The sequence below is a fragment of the Sclerotinia sclerotiorum genome, genomic scaffold, assembly GCF_000146945.2.
Source record: "Sclerotinia sclerotiorum 1980 UF-70 scaffold_8 genomic scaffold, whole genome shotgun sequence".
NCBI classification, from domain to species: domain Eukaryota; kingdom Fungi; phylum Ascomycota; class Leotiomycetes; order Helotiales; family Sclerotiniaceae; genus Sclerotinia; species Sclerotinia sclerotiorum.
This window is the reverse complement of record NW_001820828.1, coordinates 264472-277469: the sequence shown is the minus strand read 5'-3', so window position 1 is coordinate 277469 and position 12998 is coordinate 264472. Positions and strand designations below refer to the sequence as shown.

General features: G+C 42.6%; 4 protein-coding genes across 4 annotated transcripts; 2 read left to right on the top strand and 2 right to left on the bottom strand.

Moving 5' to 3' along the window:
• Positions 1–1326: 1326 nt before the first annotated feature.
• Positions 1327–4948, bottom strand: SS1G_06422 (hypothetical protein; the record flags this gene model as incomplete). The annotated part of the gene is made up of 3 exons (XM_001592133.1): positions 1327–1712; positions 1769–2204; positions 2255–4948. The coding sequence occupies 3 exons, from the start codon at positions 4946–4948 to the stop codon at positions 1327–1329; spliced, it is 3516 nt and encodes a 1171-aa protein (XP_001592183.1).
• Positions 4949–5512: 564 nt separating this feature from the next.
• Positions 5513–7449, top strand: SS1G_06421 (hypothetical protein; the record flags this gene model as incomplete). Its single annotated transcript, XM_001592132.1, has 2 exons — positions 5513–7126; positions 7342–7449. The coding sequence occupies 2 exons, from the start codon at positions 5513–5515 to the stop codon at positions 7447–7449; spliced, it is 1722 nt and encodes a 573-aa protein (XP_001592182.1).
• A 1298-nt stretch (positions 7450–8747) lies between these two features.
• On the bottom strand, positions 8748–10157 carry SS1G_06420 (hypothetical protein; the record flags this gene model as incomplete). The annotated part of the gene is made up of 1 exon (XM_001592131.1): positions 8748–10157. The coding sequence occupies one exon, from the start codon at positions 10155–10157 to the stop codon at positions 8748–8750; it is 1410 nt and encodes a 469-aa protein (XP_001592181.1).
• A 1358-nt stretch (positions 10158–11515) lies between these two features.
• SS1G_06419 (predicted protein) lies at positions 11516–12614 on the top strand (the record flags this gene model as incomplete). Its single annotated transcript, XM_001592130.1, has 3 exons — positions 11516–11867; positions 11926–12434; positions 12471–12614. 3 exons carry the CDS (start codon positions 11516–11518, stop codon positions 12612–12614), a joined length of 1005 nt encoding a protein of 334 aa, XP_001592180.1.
• Between the last annotated feature and the right edge of the window lie 384 nt (positions 12615–12998).

Sequence of the window (12998 nt, the reverse complement as noted above, 5' to 3'; positions counted from 1 at the left end):
TGGGATACCATATTCGATGTGGAGTGAATGAAGAGAGAGGCCTTGGGGATATACCCCATGTTGCTTTCACCGAATTCTCATATCTTTCTATTACTTTAGCAGCTTAGCTACTCAACTATCCTTATCCACAATCAGTACGTGACATCAGCTTCTGGCGATAGCAAGAAATTTTACATATAAGTGATGAATCTATATCAATTCTAATTCTTATATAAAAATAAAACGAATAATAACGATGCTCATTGTAATCACGCTTTACACATGAAAATGCCCTACTTTATGTAAAGCGCCCAACCCTACGGACCAAGACATTACTAGCATTATTTAGCAGATCTCCCAACTCCTATGACACATTTATCTCTTTTATAGCCAGTTATTCGCGTAAGAAACGAGCAGCTTGCTCACCCCGCGTCCCCATCTTTCACCCAAAGGAGTGAATCCTCAAGTATCTTACCTCGGAAATTGAATATGTCAGATTAGTTAACTTGACCATAGTTGATGTAGACTACTCGCTCACCAACCAGGAAGTATATACAAAGCTACCTACACTATGGCATATCCCAGGTGCCACAATCCTAGACTACGACGTGTTTCATTGAATCCCATAATTAGCCAAGGCAGAACTATACATCTTTTCCGGAGCTACCAATAGCTAGTCCTCATACTGTTCTAGGCAAATTGCTGGAGGTAGATAAATCCCACGTTAGACCTGTCCTGTTCATGGGTTGTAATTCGAAAGTGACAATAATTATTGTATTCCAGAGACGCCAATGAACAGAAAGCGATGATGAAAATACTGAGAAGTGAAGTGCATGCTGATTAAAGGTAGAGTAAACCAGGCTGGTGCAATACAAAGTAGAGACAGCGATGGAATATAACGGTCTCGATTATTAGCACCAAGACCACAGCTTGAGGTATTCTACCTACCTAAAGACACTGCACGAGATTTAGCCACTATACAGCATCCTCTCTTCTAGACCTAGCTACCGTGGCCTAACTAAATTATGTTGACGGCAGATATCAGGTATGAATTGAATCATTAAGTTTCACTGGAAGTTGAGTATTACGGTATAAGCAAATGTGAAAAAATTTCTCTATGAAAATTCAAAATACATGACTTCGCTTCAGTACTAGCAAGACGTTAAGTATTTCCCAACGTGACATCTCCCCTCGCCACCAGGTATCCACGGCGCTCCCAATACAGCGAGTTAAACAAGAGCTAAACACAATAAATTACACATTTGGAGAAGGTATCACGGACAAAGCGACGCCAAGGCACAACGTCCCATTACACACATCAGAAACAGTAGTTCTCCTCGAACACACCTATTTTGGAGCCTCTCCGTCAACGAAGCTTAACGCATCCTCCTTCCCAACAACACCAATATTACTCGTCTTATTATGGAAAGTGACACCATAACATTTATTAGCCACCAATACCATCTCCGGTCTGAAAGTTGTGCAAATGAATTGGCCGCCCATGACTTTTTGTTTCTTGGAACCACCCTCATCATCTTCATCATTGTCGGATTCCTCATCTGAATTATCCTGTGATTGGAAAGCTTGTGATTGCTTGGCAGAGATTTCCTTGAGCATTTGGGCGACAGCAGTACGGTATTGAGCATCAAGATTTGCATCGATTTCATCGAAGAGGTAGAAAGGAGCCGGATCACATTGTTGGATTGCGAAGACAAGGGCAAGGGCGCACAGACCTGCAGAGCCACATTAGTATATTGCACGAAGGGTTTTTGGAGGTGGAATGACTTACTCTTTTGTCCACCAGATAATTGTTGAATACGTTGCTGATCATCGTGTTTACTATTGAAGCTGACACTGATTCCAACTCCAACATAATTCTCAACACTATCACGTGCTTCCTCGTCCGAATCTTCTTCCTCTCTGGCACGTCGATCCGCTTTACGTTGAATGACGAGCCGACCACGACCAGCTGGGACAAGACGTTCAAAAATCTGGGCAAATTCCTTGGAGACTTGCTTGAAAGTTCGCTCGATGGCTTCATCTTTACGTTGATCGAGGACCTCAACGAGTTCTTGAATCGATGCCTGAGAATCATCAAGTTCCTTCCTACGCTTGGTCAAGCTATCTCGCTGAGTTGTGAATTGATTGTACTGTTCAAAAGCCTTCTTATTCACGTGCTTATATTTCTTGAGAGCTTCCTGAACCTTCTTGAGGCGCGATTGAATCTAACAATGTCAGTATATATGGTATAAGTAGAGCTAGGCCATTTGCTTACAGATTTGGGGTCATAATCCTTGTATTTTTCAAATGCTTCATCAGGCAAAACACCCAAATCACGAATATTTTTGGCGCAATCTGAAGCACTGGTAGTAAGTATGGCCTTTCGAGCAATGCTCCTTTCCATCTTCTTCTGGTGCTTCTCAATCAATACGGCAATCTTCTGTTGTTCGTCCTCTTTTTGACTCTTCTCCTGTTGAAGATTGATGATGTTTGATTCAGCTTCTTCCAATGAGTTTTCGTTTTCCTGAAGCTTTGTCTCCACAACAGCGGATGCCTTGATGATACGCTTTAATTCTCGTTGAGATTCCTTCAAGTTACCAGTACCACTTCCAGAAGCAAGATCCATTTCTTGATTGTTCAATTGATCAAGCTTAAGTCTAAGATTTTCACGGAGGTCAACCTCGATCAACTGTTTGCGACTCTCAAGTTCTCTTCGATTTCTGCTATGTTCATTCCATTGTTTTTGTAGATCCTGGACGGAAGCATTGAGTTGCTCGAGTTGTCGTTCCTCATTAGCAGTTAAGGCCTTTTTAAAGTCGGAAGCGATTTCTGCCTCATAATCGGAGATTTTTCGATTATGTTCCTGCAACAATTTGATAACATCTGCCTGATTTTGGAGAAGTTTTTCAAGTTGTATCTTCTGCCTTTCGAGATGCGACTGTCTTGACCTCAATCCTGATTTCAGAGGATCCAAGCTGTCAACAAATTGGTTCATCTTCTGACTAGCCTTTTGTTCCTCTGTAAATGCGGCTGTAATTTCTTGATCTTTTTGCTCCAATTCCTTTCTAATCTCGTCCTGGCGCACCCTTAAAGTTTCATACTCGTCCCTCCACTTGTTCAGCGCACGGACTGCTTGAAGTCTTGATTCCTTCGGATTAAGATAACCACCAGTTAAAGCTCCTTTCTTGTTAGTCGTATCACCATCTGGAGTAATGGCATTACACCCATGACTTCTTGCATACTGAGCAGCGATTGTGAGGTTGGGGCAAACAATGGTTTTACCGAATACTTGCTCGAAGGCTGGCTGATACTTTTTGTCGTACCGAATCTTGCTTAACATTGGTATAGCGTCGGATGCATTCGGTAAGGTGGCTGGTTTCGTTCTGAGTTGGCTCAGAGGTACAAATGTAACCCTTCCGCCCTTATCAGCATTTAATGCATTAATAAGCTGCGTTGCAGTCTCTTCGTTATCGACGACGTAGTTAAAAAGGCTACTGCCTGCCGTTTGTTCCACTGCTACTCGGTAAAGTTCTTCAACTTCAAGGAGTTCTGCTAGAGTGCCGTATGCTCCTTGAATCTTATGCTGTTGCTTGAGACGTCTGACAGTGGCTAAACCACGAGACGTAGCACTATCCATAGTTCTAGACAACTCCGACTCAGCTATACTAACTTCCTTGCGAGCATCTTCTATGACGGAGTGAAGCTTTTCATCCTCTCTTCGTAGCAGTTTTCTCTCGTCCTGCAACTTTTCCAGGGCGTCTTTGGCGGTCGAGACCTCTTCAGCCAAGGCTATCCTATTGCCACTCCATCCGTCTAATCGCTCCTGGAGGCCGGATATTTCTGTTTCCAAATTTCGAATTTCAGATTGCACATGCTTCACCTCTTCATCACCATCAATTCGATTTGCCTTCTGAGATCCAATCGAAGAGTTGAGATCCTCAATTTCCTTTCTCAAAAACTGGTCACGTTCAGCCTTGGTTTTGTACTGGTTACTGCGAGCTTGTTTAGCGTATAGCCTGCTCCTGCCTGCTTCCGCTTCATCGAGACTTCGTCTAATTTCTCCTTCGCTAGCTTTACGGCTCTCGAAATCCGGAAGTAACTGTGCAAGTTCCGCTTCTTTTGAAGCTATCTCCTTCTTAACAGAACTTAATTCCTGCTGATGTCTCACACGTGCTTGTTCTGTGGACGATTGATTGACGGTCAAAGTTTTGACGTGTAATTCAATTTTGGCCCTCGTCTTTGCGGTGTCTCGTCTGTCCTCCTCCAATTGTCGCTTGTCTACCCCAAGAAGCTCTATTTGTCGATTCAATTGTTTTATCTGGGCGTCAAGTTCAGCGATGGCTTTTTCTCCCTCCAAGAATGCATCCCGGTTCTCGTCACCATTGCCACCACCTTGTCTGAACTCATCAATTTCCTCCAACTTTTCGGCGATTGCGACCTGCTCCTGGTGGAAGAAGGCGTATTGTAGACATCGGCGATCTTTATCTTTTTCTTGGTAACCTCTCAATTCTTCCTTCTCCTCCTCTAGTTCCGCCAAACGTTCCTTAATGTAATCCAACAACTCATCAATCTTGGCTCGTTTATTGTTGGTATCTGTCATGATCTTCAAGGACTCAGTACGACGTTGCTCATAGACTTGCGTTCCAGCTACTTCTTTTAGTAAGTTTAATCTTTCGCCATCTTTCATATTTGTAAGAGCTGTAACACGTCCTTGAGGCACAATGTAATACGGATTTGACCTAGAAAATCCTGCGGTCTCTAGCAGATTCAGAACATCGGTTTTCGTAGCATTTTTCTTATCCAAAGAATACTCATCTTTCTTCAGTCCGATCGTTCGTCGAAGGTAGAGCTCGTTTTTGCCGGTTGGAAATCGTCCATCAGAATTATCGAAGATAATTTCAACATATGCAGACATGACCGCTGATCCTGAGCCCTCATGAAGTAAAGCCTGTCGCTCTTCCCGACCCATTTGAGTATATGCATCGCTGAGTACGAATCGAATGGCCGCGAAAAAGTTACTCTTCCCAGAACCATTGCGACCAACGATTACATTTGTCCCCGGGGAGAATTCGTCGATGAGCGTTTGATCCTTGTAGCTACATGAATTTCAGCATGCTTCATCCTCTGGAATAGTTGTAAACAGACCTTTTAAAGCCTTGGATATTTATCTGCTTAATGTAAACCATCGCGACCACTCGTCGCCAGCGGGGCAACGGCAATTCCTAGTTGTTATGAAGAGCGCACCAAATAAGAAGAACTGGTCTCTGGCTAATTCAAATGAGTAAGTAGGATTCCACCGGAACTGATTGTACAACAGTATTCAATCGAGTTATAATGGGCTAGCTCGTTCGCGTCAATAAACTGAAGTTCAGCAAACGCGATAGAGTTCGCGATTCTTAGCGTGGAAAAGTGACTTCCCACCGCCCGGCAGAAATTCTCCTTGACAATTTCAGTCACTTCATTCTTTACCACCACCACTTTCAAAACACCGAAAGTTGATACCCAAGACAATTTTATTCTGTGTCTTTGAAATATGGCAGATAGTGCTGAGACATCTACGTCTATTTCTGCTGTAGCAGCAGGTCAAGACCCAACTCACACATATATTCCAAATCAAGGATATGTCCGCCCCGCCACATCAGATGCCCCTCCAATGACGCCGACTTCTGGTGAAAATACAGAATATGCCGCAGATAACGAAGACGATGCATACGATGATTTGTTCGATGAAGAAGATGATGGATACGTTGACGATGTCGATTATGACCCATCCTCTGGTGATCTCACCAAATCTTACAACCGTCAACGCAAGCTCAATGATTCTAACGCCACCGGCGCTCCTCGAATAAATCCTCAGAGACCGGCTGCGAATACCAAGGCAAGTGTCGATGATCAGATCAGCAGTTTATCAAAACATGCTGCGAAGATTAGATTAGATGGTGGATTCGATGGGGGTCACAAAACACATGGGAAGGATAAATCAGATCGTGCGACGAGTGAACAAGTTTTGGATCCTCGTACACGTATGATTTTACTTCAAATGATCAATAGAGGTATTGTTTCCGAAGTCAATGGATGTTTAAGTACGGGTAAGGAAGCCAACGTATATGGAGCCTTGTCAATCCCTTCCGCGGATGCAGATTCACAACCAATTCACCGGGCTATCAAAGTCTACAAGACTAGTATTTTGGTCTTCAAGGATCGTGATCGTTATGTTACCGGCGAACATAGATTCAGATCTGGATATAATAAAGGAAATAACAGAGCTATGGTCAAAGTCTGGGCCGAGAAAGAGTTCCGAAATTTAAAACGTCTACACTTGGCTGGAATTCCTTGCCCAGAGCCAGTTCATCTTCGATTACATGTCCTTGTAATGGGTTTCCTAGGTGACAAAAAGGGATGGGCAGCGCCAAGACTTCGAGATGTCGAGCTTTCTGGTGAAGATGTCGATGAGCAATGGCGATTACTCTACCTACAACTCATTGGACTCATGCGAAGAATGTACCAATCATGTAAACTTGTTCACGCAGATTTGAGTGAGTATAACTTGTTATACCACCAGAAAAAGCTTTTCATTATCGACGTATCTCAAAGTGTTGAGCACGACCATCCTCGTTCGTTGGAGTTTCTCCGAATGGATATTAAGAACGTCTCAGATTTCTTCAAGCGCAAGAATGTCGAGGTTCTTTCCGAACAAACTATTTACCAATTCATAACTTTCCACGATGGACCAACTCAGGAGCCAGGACTTAGCGAAGCGCTCGAGAAACTACTTATCGAAAGACCAGAAGAAGCTATAACTGAAGAGGCCGTCGCCGAGCAAGAAGTCGAAAACGAAGTCTTTCGTCAACAATACATACCACAAACTCTAGAACAAGTCTACGATTTCGAGCGCGACGCCGAGAAAGTAGGGAAAGGCGAGAGAGGTGACCTTGTGTACAGAAACTTGTTGGCTGCTGATAAGATGCCAATGTCTTCAGGCAACGAAGCGGATGCAGAGGATACTGTGGGTGACAGCCAGGCTAGTGATGAGGAGGATAAGGAGGGTGATGAGGATGGAGAAGATGGAGATGAAGATGATGACGAGAAGAGATTTGAAAAGGGTACGCCTAGGGGCAAGAGATTTGAGGATAAGGATGCTAAGAAGGTATGTATTGGCATTTTTTCTTTCGCTTTTCAACCTACCACACTCCGTACCTTTTATCACGGAATGATGACCCAATTTCCATCCACAAAACATGACGTCCCTTCTGGGACCAGATTACAAATTACGAGAACTTTTTGTCTGACCATACTCAACTATTTCAATCCTTAAACATGGGTTTATAACTTCAGATCGCTAATTTATCTCCTCAACAATAGGAACACAAAAAAGCAGTCAAAGAGGAAAAACGCGAAAAGAGGAAAGATAAAATTCCCAAACATCTTAAAAAGAAACTCGTGAGTTCGACGGCAAAACATAAGCACTAGATTTACGCCGAAAATCAAAGCATAAATTCTCGAACAGAGCCAATAACCCCCTGCTTTCTTCGCGTGATTTTCATTCCATGTCAAATCAAGCTAGTGGTAAGTATCATCAACATATTTCCTCTCTCTGTTCTTCCCCCCTCTCGGTGTCTAAACACCCCTAGAAACCTCCCAAACAAACAAACAAACAAAAAACCCGAATGAAGAAACAAAATAACTTCTCCCTCCCAACCCAACACCATACAACACAACAAAACACAATACAGTCCATCAAAGTAGCGTTCTACTCCTGCAAAACCTCTTCGATGTACTGTATCGTGTATGTATGTATATATAGTTGGGTTGGATTCACTACTCCGGAGAAGCTGAGTAGCTTTTTACTTTTTTCATAGTTTTGGGATTTGGATTTTGGTTTTTATATCTTGGATCTTATATTTAGGTATAGATTACTTGGGTATAGATTTAAGATTTAAGATTTCAAGTTTCCCCAAAAAAACATATGAAAAGAGTAGGAGATATGCTGAGTAAAGAGAGCACTGACGGGTTTGCTTTGTTTTGTTTTGTGTTGGTTTGTTTGGGGATTCTTTTTTTATTTTCTTTTTATTTTATTTTATTTTCTTTTGGTTTTTGGAGGGGGAGATATTTCCAGAAGGTTTGGGAGGTAGGATTTGGGGAGCAGGGTCTGAATTCTAGAGTTTTTGTTTAAGTTGGGGAAATGGGGGGATGGGGTTTGAGAAATAAGATGTAGAGAGGGAGAGAAATGTGATCGTTGAGTTTGCCATTCGTGAAATACAGCCGAATGAATGAGCTTGCTAGTGTGCATCCACACATAGATGGATTGTACTGAATTGAATTAAACCGTATTTCAAACACAAATAAATGAATGAGTTATACCAAATCATACTACGTACATGTAAATGCATATATAAAACAAAGTCCCATCCGCTATACCCATATAAATTGCATGCTATCTATCTTGTGTGATTTTTGTACATTTACAAATCCTAGAATGGCTGTGGCCATATGATGTGATATGATATGAACTCCTTATCAAGAAAAAAAAAAAAGAAAACCATATCTCATTATGAAATCCTTGATCGCCATTATATCCACAGTTCCTACAATTCATCCATGCATCCATTCATCCGTGCTCCGACCATCATGTCCATAACATCGTGTTGTATTTCATACCAGTACGTACCTATATACTGGCCAGTTTCCGTTTTCCTTCATCCATCCTTAACCCATTCATACAACATACATATCGATCCATCCATCCCAATCGTCATTCCTCAGATTTGTTACTCCCGCCTATACCCACCATTTCTCTTCTTCCTCCTATCCTCCGTATAATCCGTTTCATTTCCTCTCTCACTACTCAACCCCGGTATAAAACAAGGATAACTCTTATGTCCCGTATCGCCATTAACTTCACTATCCTCTCGTACACTAGTCAATTCGCTTCCACCCACACTTGACTCCGCGGCCGAATAAGCAGGTGGAGCCAAATGTGCTTGACTTCTACTTTGTTTTCTAGCTTCACGTCTAGCGCGTCTCGCTTCTCGTTCGCGACGCTCTTGTTCTTTTATCGCGGCTGCGTCACGAGCTGATATTAGAGAAGATCCAGCAGCGGAACTATTGTCATCTCCAACGCGGAAACTGAAATCTCTACGCTGAGCAGCTCTTCCCTTATCTTGGAGTTTCTTTGCTTCGGCTTTGATTCTTTCGTCGTCCGTTATGCTTGAATCGGCTTCACTCTGTCTTGAACTCTTCTTAGTGGTGGTTTGTCTATTCCAGAAAGCCGGATTTCCACCAGTCTCCTTTGTTGAAGGACGTGGGCCTTGAACTGTACCGACAACCTTTCGAATCTTGTAGTGATCTTTGTTGTTGCTCTTGTTGCTCTTCCTTGGCCTTTCGGGAGTATTCTCAGGTGGTCTCTCCTGGTTTTGTATAAGTCCGTCGGAGACAGTAGAGCCTTCAGCATTGGTTGATCCTTCCCAGATACTAGACTCGCTTTCTCTATTCATGCCACCAACTCGTGCTGGTTTCTCATGTCGGTATGCTCGAAGGTCCGCAACATCGTCGCCATATTCGGATTCCGGTACATCGCCCAAATCACCTCCACGGAGTCTACTCTTCTTATTTTTCTTCTCCCTTCTCGGGTAATTGACCTCGCTCATTTCGCTGTAAGTAAGCTCACTTTGTGTGCCAAGCGAACTCTCTTCCTCGTCATAGTCCTTATATCTTGACCTCTCCATCCCACTTCCCCCCTTCTTACTCTTCTTATTCTTCCTTCCCCATGTACTCCTCTTCTTTTCTCCATGCACTATACTGCCACCTCCAAGATCCGTGGCTTCTGAACCTCCAGAAAGTGTAGTACCATTAGGACCTTTGCGTCTCAAGACGGTAGACTTATAATCATCCCAATCATTTTCATGAAAGACAAATCCACCATTCTTGGCGATGAAGAAGAACCATATGCCAGTAATAACAAAGCCAGCACCAATTAATCCAAGGAGTATAAAGACGAATTTGTTGGGAACATTCTCGAAAGGCGTAACACCACTAGAAGGATCTACCGTGCCGACTCCATCGCGTGCGGTGAGAGTTCTAGTGATGATATTAGGCACAGAGGGTACGTTGTCGGAAGAGGGAGACGCAATGGCGGTGCGTTTGAGGTGAGAGGAGACATAAGAGGCAATGACAGGCATGATTGATGCGTTTTCGTAGTAATTGTCGTGAATTGCCTTGGTTTTTGCGATGCTGTGAGTTGTATAAACTCCAACTAAGTGCAGCTTCGCACCATCCGCAGATAATAAAAGATTATTATGAATTGAATATTCGTCAATTGAGTTTGTTGTATTATTAAATTATCGAAATCGATTGAAAAAAAGTTGTAAGACTACAAAGTCTTCATCAAGAAATGGAATTTCTGTGTCGTGTGAAAGTGCCAACTCATGGATCCATAGTAAAAGACGAGGCTGGGGAAAAAGCGGGAGGTTGGTTTATTATTTTGTTTACACAGCAACCAGCCCCACAACCAATTTATTTTTGGCCATGATTCGCTTCCAAGCCCACGCTAGGTACAGCAAGTGTCTCTAGCGTTTAACGTTCTCAGAACCTCAGCATTTCCAAGGCAATCCTCCGTATGGAATCCAGACATCACGAACAATCCAGGTTAAAGAATGGGCCTTGCGCATATGCACGAAATAGATCAACGGATCTGATGCATGAAGCATTGAGGATATGATATTGTTTTAAGGCTGAGAGTGGGCCAGATGGTAATATTGTTAACTTTCCCAATATTGGGTCCAAAAAGTTCTATCTCGATTATCAAATTGATGCATATCTACGGCATATCTACGAGCAGGTATTGGCCTCTAAAGGATACACGTTGCATTCGGCTCGATGCATCAGATTTGAGTCATCCATAGAGAGACTTTTGCACTGCCATTCCTTCTTTCTGCCTCTCTCTGAAAATTAATATAGGTTATCCTATCGTTCATGTATCAAAACTCCATTTCTATGACCAAGTACGCCATATTAACTCCCAACTGCAAACCCGTTCAAAAGACTCAATTGACAGACGGACATACGGACATACGTCCAACTTATCAATCTGATATCTAGAAAAGGCCGTTCCATATTTTGGTTGGCAGCTTTTTCATCTCAAGGTGATTTACTGTCCAATCATTTAAACCTGGTCGTCATTGGGTTAGACAGACACCCTCACGTCCCAAAATTCAAGCTATATCTTTTTCCCTCTGTCACCGTCTCGAACCTTTTTTCTTCCTCATTAGTATCCGCTTCATGATGCATGTCATCGTACATCTGATTCGTCATGAAAAGGTCAGTAATTCTCCGTATCCAAAGTACGTGTCAGAACAAGAGAATGATCAGAGTTAAGCAAGCTCTTTAGTCTGCGCATAAGGCGCCCGGTTTCTACGAAAGACTGGCCTGTTTCATGTGCGATCCAGATCTGACTACAGAGGGCCGTTCAAATTGCCGGAAATTTTCAAAGAACTTTTCTTCGAATAGCAAGTACATCACTCATATATGGTGTTCACCCATGAAAAGAACCATTAATACTGCACTTCTATCCTTCAAAGATGTCATCCAGAGAGGTGTGAAGGTTCAAGCTATGGATTTGCTTCAAAATCGGGATGCTTCTGCGAATGGTATAGGGATGGACAAAGAAGACCTACAGAAACTCTTTGGTGCACAAGTAGGTTTTGAAAAAGTAGAGGAAGGATGGAATGAGAAATCTTTTGGAAAATGGGCTCCGGGAAATCAGGATTGGAAAATGCCAGCCTTAAAGATGGCGCTTAAAGATTTACGGTCCACTACCAACATAGCCGAAGTTGTTATTGTCAGTCATGGAAGTCTTCTTGATGATTTGACTCGTCTGAGAGGTGGCTATAGTAAGTCAAGTGTCAAATAACACCAAAGATAGAAGAGCTGATGAATTTGAGTACACAGGACGTAGTTGGCGTGGTGAAGTTCGCAGCTATCTGATTAATGATCCCGGGGAACCTTGTCAGTTATTAGATAAGAATGCCCTCGAACAATACAGATCGCTTGCAACGGACGATCAGATGATACCAAAATCAGATCAAGATCTGACCAACACCAACGATCCTGAAAAGTCAAGACTAGCGGTAGCATTAAATCCTCCAGCATCCAAGAACTCTGGAGAAGCCCTGGTGGAAATAGCCCCGATCAATAAAACCATTCCACAAACCATTCCCACAACAGTACAGATTCTCGAAACCGCAAAACAAACCGAAAACAATCCAACTACATCCGCACAGCCTCTCCAGCAAAAAACAACAACAAAAACAACAACAACAATCAAACTAAAACGAATTTTCCCACAAGAATTCGAAGCAGAACCCCTCCACATCTCGAAAAAGATATACGCAATACCCCAAGAAAATAACAAATTAAACGGAATCTGGAGTATGAGTGATCAGGATATCGCGAGGAAGGTAATGACTAATGAATGGATGTGGATGAAGGAACAGGTTTCGGTACAGTTATTGATGAATAAGGCGAGGGTTAAGGGTACCCAAATGTGTTTGTTGGATGATGATGTTGTTGATTGTGATGTTGATAATGTTGATAATGAGATAAATGGGTGGGAGAGGAAGGTTGTGGTTGCGGTGTAGGTTTGTGTATTGGGTGGGTAGCTACTAGGTACCTAGCTGCCTTATTTAGGATATTCAGTTCAGTGCAATTCGCTTCAAATTTCGAAACTTACTTGGGTAATTAATCACATTATTCTTACGAGGTTTGCCGTCTAGATCACGTGGAAGTGCTCTAGGCTCTTGAGGTGGTTTATAACTAGGCGTCAAGCAGGGACTTAAAGTAATGACAATAATGATATGCAATTCGTAACTAATAGTAGAGTATACTAAATGATTGATCTTGAGCACGAAGCTTTATACAAAGGAAATCCATCTTGATTATATAGACCTTCATGCCTATGGCTAGTCAGGACGCGCAGCGGTCCATAACGTGGACTTAATCACGCTAACTTGGTTTAGTCATGG